General features: G+C 47.6%; 1 protein-coding gene across 1 annotated transcript; it reads left to right on the top strand.

The window, feature by feature from the left end:
- The first annotated feature begins 204 nt into the window (after nucleotides 1–204).
- Nucleotides 205–7,428, top strand: LOC139110242 (uncharacterized). The gene is made up of 2 exons (XM_070669873.1): nucleotides 205–4,158; nucleotides 7,414–7,428. The coding sequence occupies exons 1-2, from the start codon at nucleotides 205–207 to the stop codon at nucleotides 7,426–7,428; spliced, it is 3,969 nt and encodes a 1,322-aa protein (XP_070525974.1).
- Nucleotides 7,429–16,965: the final 9,537 nt, after the last annotated feature.

Here is a 16,965-nt window from a genome sequence, read left to right as displayed (position 1 = left end):
CTCTATCGTGATTGTCGCCGTTCCGCGAAGCACCGCGTCGAGCTCATTGCTGAGCTGTTTTCACTCGCAGCGAAAGAAGCAAGTGCGCTTTTTTTTTGAAATTAAACTTTCATCGCGCACATAAAATTAGTGGTCCTTCGAGCCGGATTCGACGCGTGTGCGGGTTTCCTGTCTTGTTTCTCGGGAGCACTCAAGTCTGTCATCATGTCTGACACCGCAAAACAGCTGCTGCTCGCGCAAGGGCAATTGCAGCGGTCCATCGTGCGATCTGTGGACAACCTCAAAAAGCTGGGTCGCGCCAACGTCACGCCAGCCATTCTTCGCTCTCGCATCAGCACCATCAAAGAGAATTGGGCGCTCTTCTTTCGTGGGCATTCTGAGCTGCTGAGGTCAGTGAGCGAGGACGTTCAGCAGAACATTCCTTACTTCAAAGACGGTCATTACGACTTGGTGGAGGACGCCTATCAGTCTGCGCTGGATTATATGAATGAATCTCTGGAGACGCTCGAGCCGCCGGCCGTGAGTTTGAATCAAACAAGCAGTGACGCCGGGTTCTCGCGGTCAAATTTCTCGTTGTCACATTTGCCTCCGATTTCTCTGCCGCCATTCGATGGCACTTTAAATGCGTGGGAGCACTTTCGGGATCGTTTTAATGCGCTCATAATCCAAAATCGAGATCTCAAAGACTTTGCGCGGATGCATTACCTCGTCTCATGTCTCACAGGCAGTGCGTTAGAATGCGTTCGCGATCTGGCCGTCACCGCCGATAATTTCGAAAGTGCCTGGCAAGCTTTAAATCTGCGCTTCGAGAATAAACGACGGCTTGTTCGCTCACATTTGTCTACGTTGCTTAATCTTCCCACGGTTTCGAAAGAATCTGCCGGAGAGTTACAAGCGTTAATCGATAAAGTCAATTCCACAATTGCGTCGCTCAAAAAATTAGATCGTCGGCCTAAAGATTTGTGGAACGATATTCTCGTGTATATCGTTTCTCAACGCCTCGATGCGCCGTCGCGAAAATCGTGGAGTATGCGGATAAGTGATTCCGATGATCTCCCTTCGTTTTCGGAATTACTTGAATTCCTACAGCATCGTCGTCGTGCGCTAGACGATTTAAGTGTTCCGCCAGCTCGTGTCTCAGCGGCAAAGGCGTTGCCGCATCGGATAAGTGCGTCCACGGCGTCTTCGACGTCCGCGTCCGGCTCCGGCCACCCCGCCGCGTCCGTTGCACCTCCTGCAAGTTCTCTCCATGCGTCATCAAACGCCGGGCCCAGCTCCCGCTGCCCAATCTGTCAGGCCAAGCATTATTTCAACGCATGTCCGTCGTTTGTAAGGGGGAGCCTGAGCCAGCGCCGCAGTTTCGTGCAATCTCACAAACGGTGTTTCAATTGCCTCGGCGGCAATCATTCCAGTCGCGAATGTCCTAGCAAATATACGTGCCGCCATTGTCACCAAAGACATCATACGTTGCTTCACGATGGTGCGTCCGCGGGCTCAGGTTCTTCTTCTTCTTCGCAGGTCTCGGCCGTGAGCGACGCGGCGAAATCCGATGAGCCTCACGCGGAGGTTACGTCGCTGGTTGCGTCCCGATCTCCGCCCCGTGGCGCGACTCCCGTCTTGCTTGCGACCGCGTGGATATCCGTGATCGGTCCCTCTGGGCGCGAGTTGCGCGTTCGTGCGCTGATCGATCAGGGATCGGAAATGACGTTCGTTTCGGAATCAATTACAAATGTATTGCGCTTGAAACGCGTTCGTTGTCCAGTAACTGTCTCCGCTGTTGGTGGCCAGTCCGCCGGCACCTACCAGTTCGCGAGCAGTTTATCAATCTCTCCCGTCGGACTTCAATCAGTCTCAATTCAAGTTCTCGCGTTGATATTGCCGAAATTGACGTCATATTCTCCCCGTTGCGCTACGGATCTGTCCTCCTTGTCGCACCTGCACGGCCTTAAATTTGCCGACGAAAATCCGACCGGCGGAGAACCGATAAATGTAATACTCGGCGCCGATGTATATAACGAGATCATTTTGAGTGGATTAAAAAGGGGGGCGCCAGGACAACTCATTGCGCAAAACTCCATTTTCGGCTGGATCTTGTCGGGTCCCATCGAATCTCGCGATAGCAACGCGCGCTGCGCGTCGCATCACGTCCGTATCGCCGCTCATCACGCATTCGCTCAAGATAACGACGCGATTGATCTTGCCGACGCGCTCGAACGTTTCTGGAAATGTGAGGAGCCCCCGGAGCGACACGCAACGTCTGTCGAAGACGAGCACTGCGAGTCACATTTTCTCAACACATATTCGCGTAATTCAGACGGTCGGTTCGTCGTTCGTCTTCCGTTCAAGAATCCTCCGCCGCTCGACATCGGTACTTCGCGAGCCAGGGCGCTGCATTGCATTAATTCGCTCCTGCGTCGTTTTCGCTCAACTCCGGAGCAATCGGCCGCATATCGCGCGTTCATGAGCGAGTATACAGCGCTTGGTCATATGCGCCTTGCTCCATCGGTTGATCCGCGGGCCGTGTTCATTCCACATCACCCCGTGTTCCGCCCCGACAGTGCCACGTCGCGAATTCGCGTCGTGTTCAACGCCTCGAGTCGCACGTCGAACGGATCCAGCCTCAACGATCATCTGTATGCCGGGCCGAAATTACAAAGTGACCTGCCGACGGTCATTCTTCGATGGCGAATTTTCCGATTTGTATGCACCGCGGACATCGCAAAAATGTATCGCCAAATCTTGGTCAACGAAAGTGATGTCGACTTTCAGCGTATTTTGTGGCAGCCGGATCCGTCCGACGAAATCCGCGAGTTTCAATTATTGACAGTCACATACGGAACGGCATGCGCTCCGTTTTTGGCATTGAGAGTTCTCAAGCAGCTATCTCACGAAGACGGCCGGGATTCTCCGCTCGCGCAGCATATTTTGAGTCACCACATTTATGTTGATGACGTGCTGTTCGGCGCGGACGACACCGAACAGCTCGTTGAAAAGCGAAATCAACTCGTAACGCTATTACGTCGCGGCTGTTTCACTCTACGCAAATGGGCCAGCAATTCGCCTCTCCTTCTATCCGACATCGATCCCGAAGATCACGGTCTCGCCTGCAGTCCAATTCCCGTCGCTGACGAACATTTAAAAGTCCTCGGGATTCACTGGATGCCGTTTGCCGACGAGTTTCGGTTTCGAGTCACGGTCTCCGACACGCTGCCAAGAACGAAGCGCTCGATTTTATCCGTAATCGCGAAATTGTACGACCCGATCGGCTGGGTGACGCCTACCATTATTTGCGCAAAGATCATTATTCAGCGCTTGTGGAAATTAAAAATCTCCTGGGACGATCCGGTCCCCCCGTTGATAATGTCGCGGTGGGAAAAGGTATATTCAAGTTTTTCCTGCTTAAACTCTCTTCAAATTCCGCGGTGGATCGGGTTTAGCGCGGCGTCTAACTTCATCGAATTGCACGGATTTGCGGACGCGTCTAGCGAGGCCTATGCCGCCGTCGTCTACTCCCGCGTAATTTCGACTTCCGGGGAGATCACCGTCTCGTTACTTATGGGAAAATCTAAAGTGGCCCCGCTTAAATTATTGAGCATTCCGCGTCTGGAGCTTTGTGCCGCGGTCTTGCTCGCTAAATTGCTTGAGTTCGTTACGTCGCTTTTTACCGACTACACCGTTAAGAGCACTTGCTGGACGGACTCATCCATCGTCCTTGCGTGGTTGCGACATTCTCCATCGCACTGGAAGACTTTTGTCGCGAATCGCGTCGCGGATATCCAGGCGCGCATTCCGGGGGTCGATTGGCGACACGTTGTCACGGGGGATAATCCTGCCGATTGCGCGTCGCGTGGCCTCACGGGAACCGCGTTGTTAACGCATTCGCTTTGGTGGCACGGGCCTCCCTGGCTGAGTCGTCCCTCCGCGCAGTGGCCAAATTCTCTCGTGACCATTGCTGACGCGTCGTTGGAGGCGAAGGATCTCACCGTGCACGTGATGTCCGCCGAGCCTTTCGATCTGTCCGATCGATTCTCATCGTGGCCCAAATTAATTCGCGTTACCGCGTACTTGTTTCGCTTCATCGCGCTGTGCCGACGACGGCCCGATGATCGACAACGCGACTCAGTTCCTGGCGCGTTGACCGCATCCGAGTGTGCACCGGTAAAATTGTTTTGGCTAAAATTCATCCAAGCAGCTACTTTTGCTCGTGAATTTCAAGCACTTACGGCTCGCCGACCGGTTTCGTCAAAGAGTCCGTTGAGCCCGCTTAATGTATTTCTCGATCGCGACGGCCTCATTCGTGTTGGAGGTCGAATACGGCGTGCCCCGCTCACATTTACTATCCGGCATCCGATTGTTTTATCGGCTCACCCGCTCGTGACTCTGTTAATATCGCATGCGCATCTCCGCTCCATGCACGGCGGTTTGCAGCTCACGTTAAATACGCTTCGACGCGAGTATTGGATCCTTCGCGCTCGCTCCTTAACTAAAGCCGTAATTCACAAATGCGTAACTTGTGTTCGCGAACGCGCCGCGGCTCCGTCTCAGCTGATGGGTGATTTACCGGCCTACCGCGTCTCGGCCCCTACTCGTTGTTTTACGCATTGCGGACTCGACTACGCCGGCCCATTTCTCGTTCGCTCGTCGGGAGGTCGCGGCATTAAGGCTACGAAATGTTACATTTCCGTCTTTGTGTGCATGGCGACTCGAGCAGTTCATTTAGAGCTCGTTCCGGATTACTCCACTCTCGCGTTCCTTAATGCATTCTCTCGTTTCTGCTCTCGTCGCGGCTGTCCAACGCACGTCTATTCAGACAACGGAACAACATTTGTCGGTGCCGAGCGCGAATTAATGAATGCATATCGCGCCTGCCTTCGGAATCCGTTACTTCACAACCGATCTGCCAGCGACAATATCTCCTGGCATTTTATTCCGCCCGCGGCTCCCCACTTCGGCGGAATGTGGGAAGCCGGTGTTAAAAGTGTAAAGTTCCACCTCCGTCGAGTCATCGGGGCACATACTCTCACTTTCGAAGAGTTCTCAACCTTACTCTGCCGAATCGAGGCCTGCCTCAACTCTCGACCGATCGCTCCGTTGACAGATTCGTGCGATTCATACGATGTTCTAACGCCAGGACATTTTTTAATCGGGTCCGCCCTTACAGCTCCTCCGGAGGAGTCTACCCTCGACTGTTCGGAGAATCGTTTAAGTCGGTGGCAATTAATCCGACATATGACGGAACGGTTGTGGGCACTGTGGTACGTGGATTACGTTAATACCCTTCAACAACGCGTTAAGTGGCGACGGTCTCAGCCCACTTTGAAAATTGGACAATTAGTTGTTTTGAAGAATTCCTCTCTCCCCCCGTGCAAGTGGGAGCTCGGTCGGATCACAGAATGTTTTCCCGGGGCTGATGGATTGATTCGCGTCGTCACCGTGAAGACCGCTTCCTCCGAACTCAAGCGGCCACTCTCAAAAATCTGCGTTTTGCCAGTTGACGTTGATTCGCCAGCGCCGGCTCCCATCAATCCTTGCTCAACTCCGTAATCTCGCGCTCACCTTATACTGGTTCGTTGCGTCGCGATCATGTTCGATTCGTGTGACTGTCTCCTGCGCTGCGTCTCCGCGTATACCTTGATTAAGGTTTTTTTTTTTTGTACACCAGTCAGCGGGCTGGAAAGACCATGCGATTCTCACACGTTCTTGTACTTGCGACTTTTTTGTACTTGCGATTCTTATTTTTTTTTGTTGTACTTGCGATTCATTTTTTTTTTTTTACCTGCGATTACTTTATTTTGTATTTGCGATTTCGTTACGTTGTACTGGCGATTTTCTCTCTAGTTGTATGCGATTCTCTTTAACTTCTCCGTTTCGTTGTGAGCGACGAAACCCGTCATCGTTGCATTGGCGGGCGGCTTGATAAAATTGCGTTGCATGAATCAATTTCCGTTACCCGCCCAACCGCCTCTCCGTTCTTTGTAATTTTGAAATTCATAATTTCAAGGCGGGCGGTATGTTTGCGCGTCTAAAATTTTCGTTATAAATCGACCATAATTGTATCGGCGGTAACGGTACGTCCGTCGTCTTCGCTCTATTTTCTTATGTTCGTCAGTCGCCGCATTCCGTTCGTTGTTTACGTCTACAGGTGAGATCCGCTAACGTTGGATTAATCCGGTTTTCACCGGTTATTTCGCCACCTGCTTTGTTTTCATCCTCGCTATTCCGATGATCGAGGGATTATTTCGGCCGAAAAGCGACCCGTTTTCGCGCGAACCGCTCACTTGTCATTCCGCGGTTCTCACGCTCTCATCGTCGGAATAACGTCTCACTCGTTGCGATTATTCTCGATCTTACGCGGTCTATAGATCCTCGGCGATCAGAAGATCTCTCGCGATCACCAATTTTAACGACGCTCGGTTTCTTGTCATCGACTAGTGCACCGACAACAGTGCAGAGCAGGGTTCGCGATCGCGCCTTTATCCGGCACGCGTGCAAGATTTCCGACGCTCGCGTGCAAGATATCCGCCGATCGGGCGGGTAACAGTCCGCTCACGAAGATCTCCGCCGGGAACGCCGGACTCACGAAGATTTTCCGTCAGTCGTCACCCTTGCTCTCGCGCTCCATAATCTTGACTGTATATATATATCTTTTTGTATCTCTGTCTCTCCGTTTTTTTTGAGGTTTTTGTAAATATATTGATTTCTAATTGTCGCTGTGGCTCACCACGATTATTACCACGTCTTTCTCTATCGTGATTGTCGCCGTTCCGCGAAGCACCGCGTCGAGCTCATTGCTGAGCTGTTTTCACTCGCAGCGAAAGAAGCAAGTGCGCTTTTTTTTTGAAATTAAACTTTCATCGCGCACAGTCCTTAAATTGATATCTGTCTGTTTAAATGTTCTTGAGAGCTCGCACTGAGTTTAAACAATGAGTTACAATTATATTAATCGTGAGATCACACGCTGCGAGATCTGATGAGCTACTGAGCACGAGGTTCAACACGCTTCGTGCTGCAGGGTGATGTGTTCCAGAAGATTCTTGGCGTGTTGCACACGACGAAGATGATCTGGATGAGTTGTACTGGAGACAAGGCGATGAGTTGAACGATGAGTTGAACGATGAAGCACGATGAGTAGCACGATAAGTAAGAATTGTGAGAAAAGCACACTGCACGTTGTTGCACACGAGGTGATGCTTGGCACAGCTAGACGAACACTGATAAGCCTCGAGCCGGCAAAGTTTTCGAGAATCGGAGGCAATTATCAAACGACGGATCGATATCCATCCGTCGCCGGCGATCGGCCACGAGGTGCTGCCCCCGCGGCGGTGACATGATTAATTACTAAATTCAAATCTTTTAACAATGCCTTATTGTTGTATTTAAGATTTTAATCTGAGTTCTTGCGACATGTTGTAGCGCTTCCTGCCGTGAGTGTATTATCTTGAGCTGCTATGTTATCTGTTCTTCTTCGTCTGCGTCCATCAGTCCGAACAAAGCGAAAGATTTTCCTACTTTTCCTACTATGTCTATCAACTCTCTTTTTTGGACCGGTACCCCATATATAATCTGTAGTCGGTTCAACGCGACTGTCAGCTTGTCATTTTCTGCTGCTGCAGTATATAGTATTTTCTTACACTTTGCGCCTATCTGATCCTCTTTTGACTTATAAAAATTTTCGCACAATTCTTCCGCTTTAACAACGTAACCCTGCAAGTTTCTGTACCGCGTTTTGATAGCTTCTGTGTCGGTAATTATCACGAATTTCCATACGGACTCGGTTATCTGCAGTTGTCCCTGACCCTCGAAATACAGTCCAGGATCGTTCTCGAATCTGCTGATTCTGTACGGTGGTGACTGCTCACCCCCCGTACTTCCATCTGAGCCGTGCGTCGTAGCGAGAATAATTCTGAAAGATAAATTCTTTTTCAGTTTCATATTTACGCGATACCGCGTTGGTTTTTTTTTTTGTGAGTGTGCGAAGTGTCCACACGTGTCTGAGGTTTCGCTACTGTGTGGACAAAAAAGGATTCAATCGCTGAGGTAAGTGCATATATTCTACTTCATTCGTGTAATATTACGGTGTCGGGCTTAATCTATTCCTTGAGTTTTTTCGCTCGTCCCGTCAGTCCGCTCTCAGTCACGGTAGTATTCGTTTGTTAATTGTTTCCAAACGTCGCTAAACGTTCGCTGATTAAAAATAAATTTTTGTTTTAAATAAAATTTAAAAAAATTATATTTATTTATTTTTTATTTTTTATTTTTTTTTTGTGTTTCTTACAATCTACGGTTTCGGGGTGTATTTATTTGTGGTTTTTTCGTTTCCAGTGGATTTCCCAAGAGAGTTTTGCCTTGCGTCGGGGGAGCGGTGCTTCAGGTGCCCCGCGCCCGGCTATATTGTGTTGTGCCAGGACCATTTTCTGGCGCGGGCGCGGGAGTACGTTTGTGTAGGGTGCAACGACCCATACGAGCCCCGCATGTGTGAGCCGTGCTGCACCCCGAGGATGCCGCCACCGCCTCCCCCGAACCAGGACGATTTCCGGCTGCAGTGGGTTGCGGAGCTCCGGCATGACGTAGATCTCCGAATCCGGGTGTCGTCCGTGGGGCGGGTCATCTGGACCCTGAACAATTGTAAGTAATATTTGATTTCTTCTCTTCTTCTTCTTGTCCGCTTCTTGGTTTGAACCCAGCATCTTTGGTTTCTGAAGCTGGTGTCAATTGCTTCTGCCACTGGTCCCCCTGCTGTTGATTCTTTATCTGTATCGCTTATTTCCTCCTGCTCGCTTCGCTGCGCACGATCTCTTCTCGCCTCTTATTAGTGTTCTATAAAGGCCTTTAGTCGGTTCGCGTGTACTCGCATTGTTTTTCGGCCCTTCCTTAACGTATATAGTTAACATCACCGTTTTGTTCTACAATAATATACGGTCCTACCCATTTCGCGTCTAGTTTTTTCGATCGTTCCCTTCGTACTGCCTCGTCATGCAGCAATACCGCGTCGCCTACTTTGAAAACGTGTGGATTTATTTTTTGGTCGAAAATAGTTTTCGCTTTTTCCTTTTTTAATTTCGCGTTTTCCCTAGCTATCTGGTTGGCTACGCGCAATCGCTCGCGTAATTCTTGCGCGTAGTTTTCGTAGGAATACGTTGGTCTAGGCGTCGTTGTCAGTGTCGTCGGGAGTATCGTCTGGTGCCCGTACACAAGCTCGAACGGAGTAAATCCCGTAGATGTGTGGGGCGTCGTATTGTAAGTGAACATTGCGTAGGGCAGTCACTCATCTCAGTCGGTTTGTTCCTTGTTTAAGGAGTGCCGTGGATATTCGGCTAATGTTCTATGGGATCTTTCCAGCGCACCGTTCGTTTCTGGGTGATACACAGTGGTTTGAATTTTATTTATTTTCAATAGCTTACATGTCTGTTTGAAAATTTCGCTTAAAAAGTTAGTTTCTGGATTGTTAGAATATTCTCGGGTATTCCGTGCTCGAGTATGATCTTCGTCGCGAACGGTTTGACTACGGTTGCCGCTTTATGGTTCGGTAACGCGATAGCCTTGCTGAACTTGGTTAGGTGATCCTGGAACGTCAGCACATACTTGTTTCCTGCGTTTGTTATTGGAAGTGGTCCCACGATGTCCAAAGCGCATTTCTCAAATGGTTTTTCTGGCATGTCCGTTAAATTAAAGGCATTTTTGTTTTTTGGCTCAATTAATTTTTCTAGCAGTTTTCACATTTGTAAATATAATTTTCGATGTCTTTATTCATCCCGGGCCAATTATGGCGTAATTTAATTCTATTTATTGTTGTATCGCAGTTATTTTAGATGGATCAGGTCGTATTCCACCTTCCGTTATTACGTGTCTTAAATATAACACTTCTTTCCTAAGAAATTCGCACTTCTTAGGTTGGAGTTTTAAATTGTGCTGACGCAATCTTTTTAATACTTCCACAAGTCGCTTATTATGTTCGTCTAAAGAGGCTCCGTATATCGCGATGTCGTCGAGATAAACAAGGCATTTTATTCCCTGCAGACCCGATAGCACCGAATTCATAAGCCGTTGGAAAGTAACGGGCGCATTTTTTAGACCGAAAGGCATTCGATTGAACTCGTAATGCCCTAATGTCGTTGAGAACGCGGTTTTCTTCTTATGCTCTTCGTGCATGGGGATCTAATGATACCCTTGTAGCAAGAGCTTAGGCCTCGCCACTAAAGGACGAACACCAGCCCCTGGACAGCCGACGCCGTCGCCGACGAAGTCCTGGGCGAGCACCGGCCCAGGCAACACCGGACGCGCCAGGGAAGTTCGTCGGACGACCACCGGCCCGACGATGGCGCGCGCCGCCGAGTTAAGAGTGGGAGCTCCCCCACTCTCATCTCGGCGGCTATATAAGCCGAGCTCGCGGCAGAGCAAGTACCTTGTCCGGTCCTAATCCTGGTACCGAACACATCTTCCAGCTCCTAAAGGCTTCGGGCGCTCCCGAAGCCCTCTCGTGTACTCTCCGACTCGGGCGCTCTCGAGTCGTCCCCGGGCGCTCCCGGTGAGTCTTCCGCTGTCTTGGGCGCTCCCAAGACAGAGTATAACTCAGGTTCTTGGAGACCTCGGGCGTTCCCGCGGCTCCACCATCGAGGCGACCGGATACCGCCGGCGCCCCCGGTTAGTCCGGGCTACCGAGATCCCCTAGACGGGCGCTCCCGTCTAAGCTGTTCAGGATCTATCGCACGGCACGCCGCCGTCGACACCGCCGCGGTCGGGCGCTTCTGACTGCCGCCGCTTCCAGGGCACTTCGTGCCAAACACGATCCCCTGGACGGGCGCTCCCGTCCGGCAACGAATCCGCCGCGCGACCAGCCAGTCGCCGGCACCGCCGCGGTCGGGCGCTCCCGACCGCTGCTCCTTGAATTAGCCCGAGCAACCTCGGTCTCTCCGACGGGCGCTCCCGTCGGCCCAGGCCGCAACTAAAAGCCCGACTTATTGTGCTCTACCGAACCCTGGCTCCGGCAAGCTTTAATCTGGCAAGACCTACGCGACGCCAAGAGTCGCTATCGTTACACCCTGATGCGAGATCTAACGTTGTAAAGTATTTTGCATTTCCCAGTTGGTCCAGGATATCTGTGATGTTAGGTATAGGAAATGAGTCTCCTACAGTAGCATCATTTAGTTTCCGGAAATCGACGACTATCCGGAGTTTCGGTTTTCCCGATGTGTCGGCTCGCTTTGGTACTAAGAGAATAGGCGCGTTCCATTGACTCGTGCTCTCGCGAATAATTCCTTCATTTAACATCTTATTTATTTGTCGGTTTACTTCTTCCTTGTGACGTTCTGGCAAACGGTAGGGTCGACAGTTTATAGGTTTTATATTTACATCGTTGTTTATTTTATGCGCGATAGCTGAAGTGTGAGAGAGAACGTCACCGGTAAGGTAAAATGTGTCGCAAAAGTTCGCGCAAATTTCACGCAGCTTGGCCTCCTCTTCCTTATTTAAATGTGACGTCTGCAAATGTTTGTGCAATGCTTCTAATCGTGCCTGTACGTTACCGTCGCTATGCGCCTCGCGTAACGCGAGTACGGGTGCCGAGTCAGCGAATTCCGCTCGGTGAACGACCAGTTGCGGCGTTGAAAATATTATCGGTCTTTCGGTCGTATTGAGTAAGCTGATAGAGCACGCGTTGTCTATCGGATCAAGTAGACAATTCCCGATAAAGATTCCGGGTTCTGGCTCGTGCGCATAAATTATTCCTACCCGGTTTTCATCCGTGATTGCGCGAACGATTGTTTCACTACGCGGCGGTAACACGATGCGTGCATATGGGTGAAGCGGGAACGTCACTCGGTTTATACTTAGTCGGCCGTTTTCCACGTCGTATATAGTCCACTGAGTCTTTAGAAAATCCATGCCGAGAATTTCCTCGTAGTTGATGGGGAAATTATTCGACACGACGTGCATATTATGGCGCACAAGATTATTTTTTAGACGAATGGTGGCATTACACTTTCCGAGTGTTTTTGCTTTATGCCCCGTTACTCCGGTTAGCGCGGTTGAGCCGGAAAAAATGGTGGTGGTACCCTTTAGTCTGCCCATCTTAATAAGGGTTACCGCGGTGCTCGAATCGACTAGGAAAGTCGCTTTTCCGCTGCTCGCTTGTAAAATCGGCAATGTGACGAGGTCGAGCTGTCAATTTTTCGTGTCGTCCGCCAGGTGAGATACCTTGTAATCTTTCGCGAGTCGGGTTTCTTGTCTAAGAGGCGGATTATTATTTCTTGTGTCGCTTCTTTCCGTGCTTTCGGTCTGCGCTCGTTCTAGTCTGTCGTAATACGCGGCATTTACCGCGGTAGCTCTTTTTGGTGGGGGGTTAGGCCGAGATTCGCGTCTCGTATTTTCGCGATATCCCGTATCCCGTTTCAGGCGCCGACATTCGTCACGCGTATGTCCCGGTATATTGCAATAGGAACAATGCTTCGTCGTCGTATGCACTCGAGATGGACGGTCGGCTCACGGCAAGTTGAAACACTGCGCGAACCGGTTCGTACGGTACACGAATCCAGCGTGCCCTTGCTTCCCGCACTTTTGACATGCCGGAGAAGTACGTCGCGGTAAAGGATCGCGGTCTAGAAATGATCGTGTCGGAATACCGCGTTGCATCTTTTCGGTGGTCGCCCCTGCGATTGCTTGCTGTAGCGTCGTATAATTTCATGACCTCACGATAGTTTGTGTATACGGTAAGAGCCCGGCCTGATAATGTTGTAACACCTGTTTTTGTATTGAATTCCAAATTCCGCGCTTCTCGTCGGCTGAATAACTCGGGTTTTCGCTTAGCGCGTCGTATAGCTCAGTCGCGAGGGTATCGGCTCGGAATCCATAGGTTTGCGCGCTTTCGCCATGTTGTTGCCGTCAATTATTATACTCGATCTGCAAGTGGGCGGTGCCTCGCCGTTGCACATATGTTTCCTCTATTTCCTTTAGAAATTGCGTGAATCCGACAACTCTCTTTGTTTCGAAGCAGGATTGCACGCGTCCCGTTAATTTTGTGTATAATATTGCGGCTCGTTCTCGTCCGCTGGGTTTATTTTACGCGCGGCGTATTCGCAAGCTTTAATAAATTGCTTGGTGTGTGAATCGTTCCCATCGAAAGAGGGAACTAATTCGATTGCATGTTTTAACAAGAGGTATTGCCGCGGGTGATCCAGCGAAAAACGTACGTCGTGGCGGTAGCGAGAGAGGGGTTCCCGTAGTACTACCAGCGGTTCTGACGACCGCGTGGAGTAAAACTGATCTTGCAACGTGTTTCTATCGCCTTCGACCCGGTCTAGGCGTTTATTAATTTCTTGAATCGCGTCCAGAATAGTGCCTAGGGTGTCGCCTCGGGATGTTGGCGAGCGCTTCCGTATAATCGGGGAGGGGTGGTCCGATCTAGGCCGTTCTATCACGGTTTCGGATGCTGTCGCGGGAGTACTGCCGGCGGTCTCCCCTCGAGAGTCCGCCGTTTCGTTGTGGTCGTCGTTATCCGTAAGCATGAAAATTCTTTGGTCGGTGTCTGTGTTAAAAATTTGATCTCGTATAGCCTTGATGAGGTTCTTTGGCTATCTTGGATTGAGTTTCGGTTGCTACGGCGCATGTTTAATTCGCCGCGGGGACAAATATACTGCTATCGTATGAGTTGAGAAAGAATTCTCCGCGTTGCGAGATGTTGCTTATGTAGCTATTTACTTCTTCTAACAATCTTTTGCGTTCGCTTATTTGTGTTTTGCCGGTATTTTGTTCTAAAATTAAGTCGGTATCTTTGCATGGCTCAGTTTCTTCGCGCGGATCGAATTCGGCTAAGCTGTCACTATCGCTCTCCGTGTTTAATACACGGCGTACGTTATCGCGGATTTCGCGTAATGCGGCGGCTGCAATGCCCAGGGGGTTTGCATGGGGTGGTCGCAATGCCCTTTGGCCCGATACGCTGTGTAGCCACGAATTGTTCACTACCTGTGATTCCAAATTGAATTCCTCGACCGATATCGACTAGTCGGGTCGAGAATTACAGAAAAAATTGTCTCGGACTTACATTAACGCAAGATACTGCATGTCTCTGACTTGGTTTCCGGGTTGCTGGCTATGTTGTACCCTCTAACTTTTCGGCTCTCATCCTTGGCTGACTATTGCGTTGAGCGGCTGCGGCTGGGCAGTTGTTGCTTGTCCTTGGTGTCCAGCTGAGTTGCGTCTCCGGTGTCGAGCGCGTGCGGTGTCGGGTGATCCGTTAGCTTGCGTTGTCCTCGTCCCTCTTAGCGTTATCAATGAATTGAATTCTTTATTTCTTGTTTTATTTTTCAGAGATCTCGTACAGAGCTCGCCGAGAAGTCCCGTAAAGAACTGGCCGCCAAAGCGGGTGCTTCACCGGGGGGCGGATCCCACCGTTGCCACCAAAATGTTGCACCGGGGTCGGTGCAAAGGGTCCGTCCTCCTGGTACGTCCGGGAATACCGGAGGGTTATAAGAGAGTCGTATAATAAAACTCTTAGTTTCTTAATAAATTTCGTTTATTTTCCTTCTTGTTAGGCAAGATCTTAACCGTACCGCTCGACGTTCTCTGAGTGGCTTTTCAAATGCATCTGCGATGCTCTCGTTTGTTTAGTGGTCCGCTGGCCCTATCGTTCCTCTGTTTCTAATCTAAGGATACAATTTCTTAGATGCACGTGCATATGATTCATTTGAATCTTTTTCTTTGGTTTATAGGGAGCAACTTTTCTCATATATAAAGTACGTTCTATTTGCTTAATATTAAATTACAGTATAGCACACACGATTGAAATAAGATTATTTTAATGTAAAATTATTTCTCAACGCCCCTTCTTAACTTTATACTAAAATATTACATATAAAGCCTTAATAAATTTCTATGTTTGAAAAAGGTATTTCTGTTAACGCTTTTGGTTAATATATCCGCAATATTATTTTCTAAATTTAACTTAACAATCTCAATATTTCCTTTTTCAATATTTTCATGAACATAATGATATTGTACTTCTATGTATTAAAAATTTTTTGTCATCTTTCCATACTTAGCAATAGCTATCGTACTTATATTATCTTCATAAATGGTAATTGGTCTGTTTATTTTAACATTTAAAGTTTCACTTAACATATTTTTTTAAAATAATATTTCCGTCACTACTTCTGATAATGCCACATATTGTGCGAATGTTGAAGACTTAGTAACTGTTTTTTGTTTTCTTGTTTTCCAATAAATTACATTATTAAATAAACGTATTACGTAATCTGTAGTAGATTTTCTATCTGTGGAGTCTCTAGCCCAATCGGCATCAACCATACAGTCCAATATTACATTATTATTAGATTTCACATATGTTATCTTTAAATTTTTTGTTTGATATATGTATTTTAAGATTCTTAATGCATATTGGTAATGTGTGGCATTATAGCAGCTCTGGAATCTACTTAAATAGTTTACACTACACGCGATATCAGGCCGCATACCTATACTAATATAAAGCAGTTCTCCTATTATATTTTGATATAATTCGATTTTATTTCACTTTGGGTTTCAGTTGAGGGTTCTGAACATAGGTTTGTTTCCATAGGAGTATCATAAAGTTTTGCATTTTTTAGATTGTATTTTTTTGCTAACGACTCTATATATTTGGTTTGAGATAAAGTCATAAATTGTTTTTTTTTTTTGATCATGTACTATATTTTTACCCAAATAGTTTTTGATCTTTCCCATGTCTTTCATGCTAAACCAATTAGCTAAATTTCTTTTGATTTGATCAATCAACATTTTATTTTTACCACAAATTTATAAATCATCGATAAATATTAGAATATAAATCTATTCTTTTTCTTCATTATAATAATACATGCAATAGTCATAATTGCTTCTTTAAAAATTCAAAGTTAATAAAAAATCGTTAAAACATTCGTACCAAGCTCGGGGGCTTTCTCTTAAACCCTATAAAGATTTATATAATTTGGAAACTCTATCAGTATTATCTGTGTATCTTTCTGGTTGATTTACATACACTTTGGAAATTATTTTACCATTTAAGAATGCCGTTTCGACATCTATTTGTTCTATAAATAGTTGTTTTTGACAGCAAATGGAAAGTAACATTTTTAATGTTTGTGTTTTTGTTACAGGCGAATAAATGCCTTCAAGTACTTCCTTTTGTTGAAATCCCCGGACTACTAATCTTGCTTTATATTTATTATTCTCTTTACGCGTATATATCCATTTTACATATAAAATTTTTTGTTGCTTTGGTTTTTTAATTAAACTCCAAATTTTATTTTTATTTAATCATTCTAATTCATGATTTATCGCTTCTTTCCATTTGCTGCTATCTTTATCACTGACAAATTTTGAATAATTAATCGGACTTGTTGCATTTGTTGCACCGTAGCCGGTGCACGGGGTCCGTCCTTCGGAGCCAACGGGATGTGACAAGTCAGGAGGCGGTGTGATCAATAAAGTCCTGTTCTTTTTATTGTTTTTTACACAGATGTCTTAGCTTCACTTAATTAAGTCTCTTCTTTAAGTTATCACGGAGCTCGTCTCCGCGCGGTGTCGGATTGGTAACGGCACGCGACAGATCTCACGTTACGCGCGTGAGGTTATTAGCAACTGTCCGTCGCTGCCGCTCCGTGGGTATTTAACTGTGTTGTTCTTACAATGTCAGCAGATTGCATTTTTTTTACTCGGTTACTGGGTCATGCAAATTACTGTTCTCGGTATTAAGATCTCGCAACTCTTTGTTTTTGTGGTTTACATTTATTTAATCTTTTTATTTGGTCGAGTTGTTGAGATAGCAGTAAGAGTGATGAGCAGTAAGAGAACGAGAAGTGAAAGTCTTCTGGTAATCGTAAGGTTGTTCCGAAGAGCATCTCCAATAGAGAAGCTTGTAAGTCTCTCTTGATAGCAGTCCGTAGGCCAAAAAGTACTGTTGAGAGAACTTCTGACCAAGGCCGTTGATTGTTGCAC

This window comes from Cardiocondyla obscurior, linkage group LG19 (assembly GCF_019399895.1).
Source record: "Cardiocondyla obscurior isolate alpha-2009 linkage group LG19, Cobs3.1, whole genome shotgun sequence".
In the NCBI taxonomy this organism is placed as follows: Eukaryota; Metazoa; Arthropoda; class Insecta; order Hymenoptera; family Formicidae; genus Cardiocondyla; species Cardiocondyla obscurior.
This window is presented reverse-complemented; position numbering and strand designations above follow the sequence as displayed.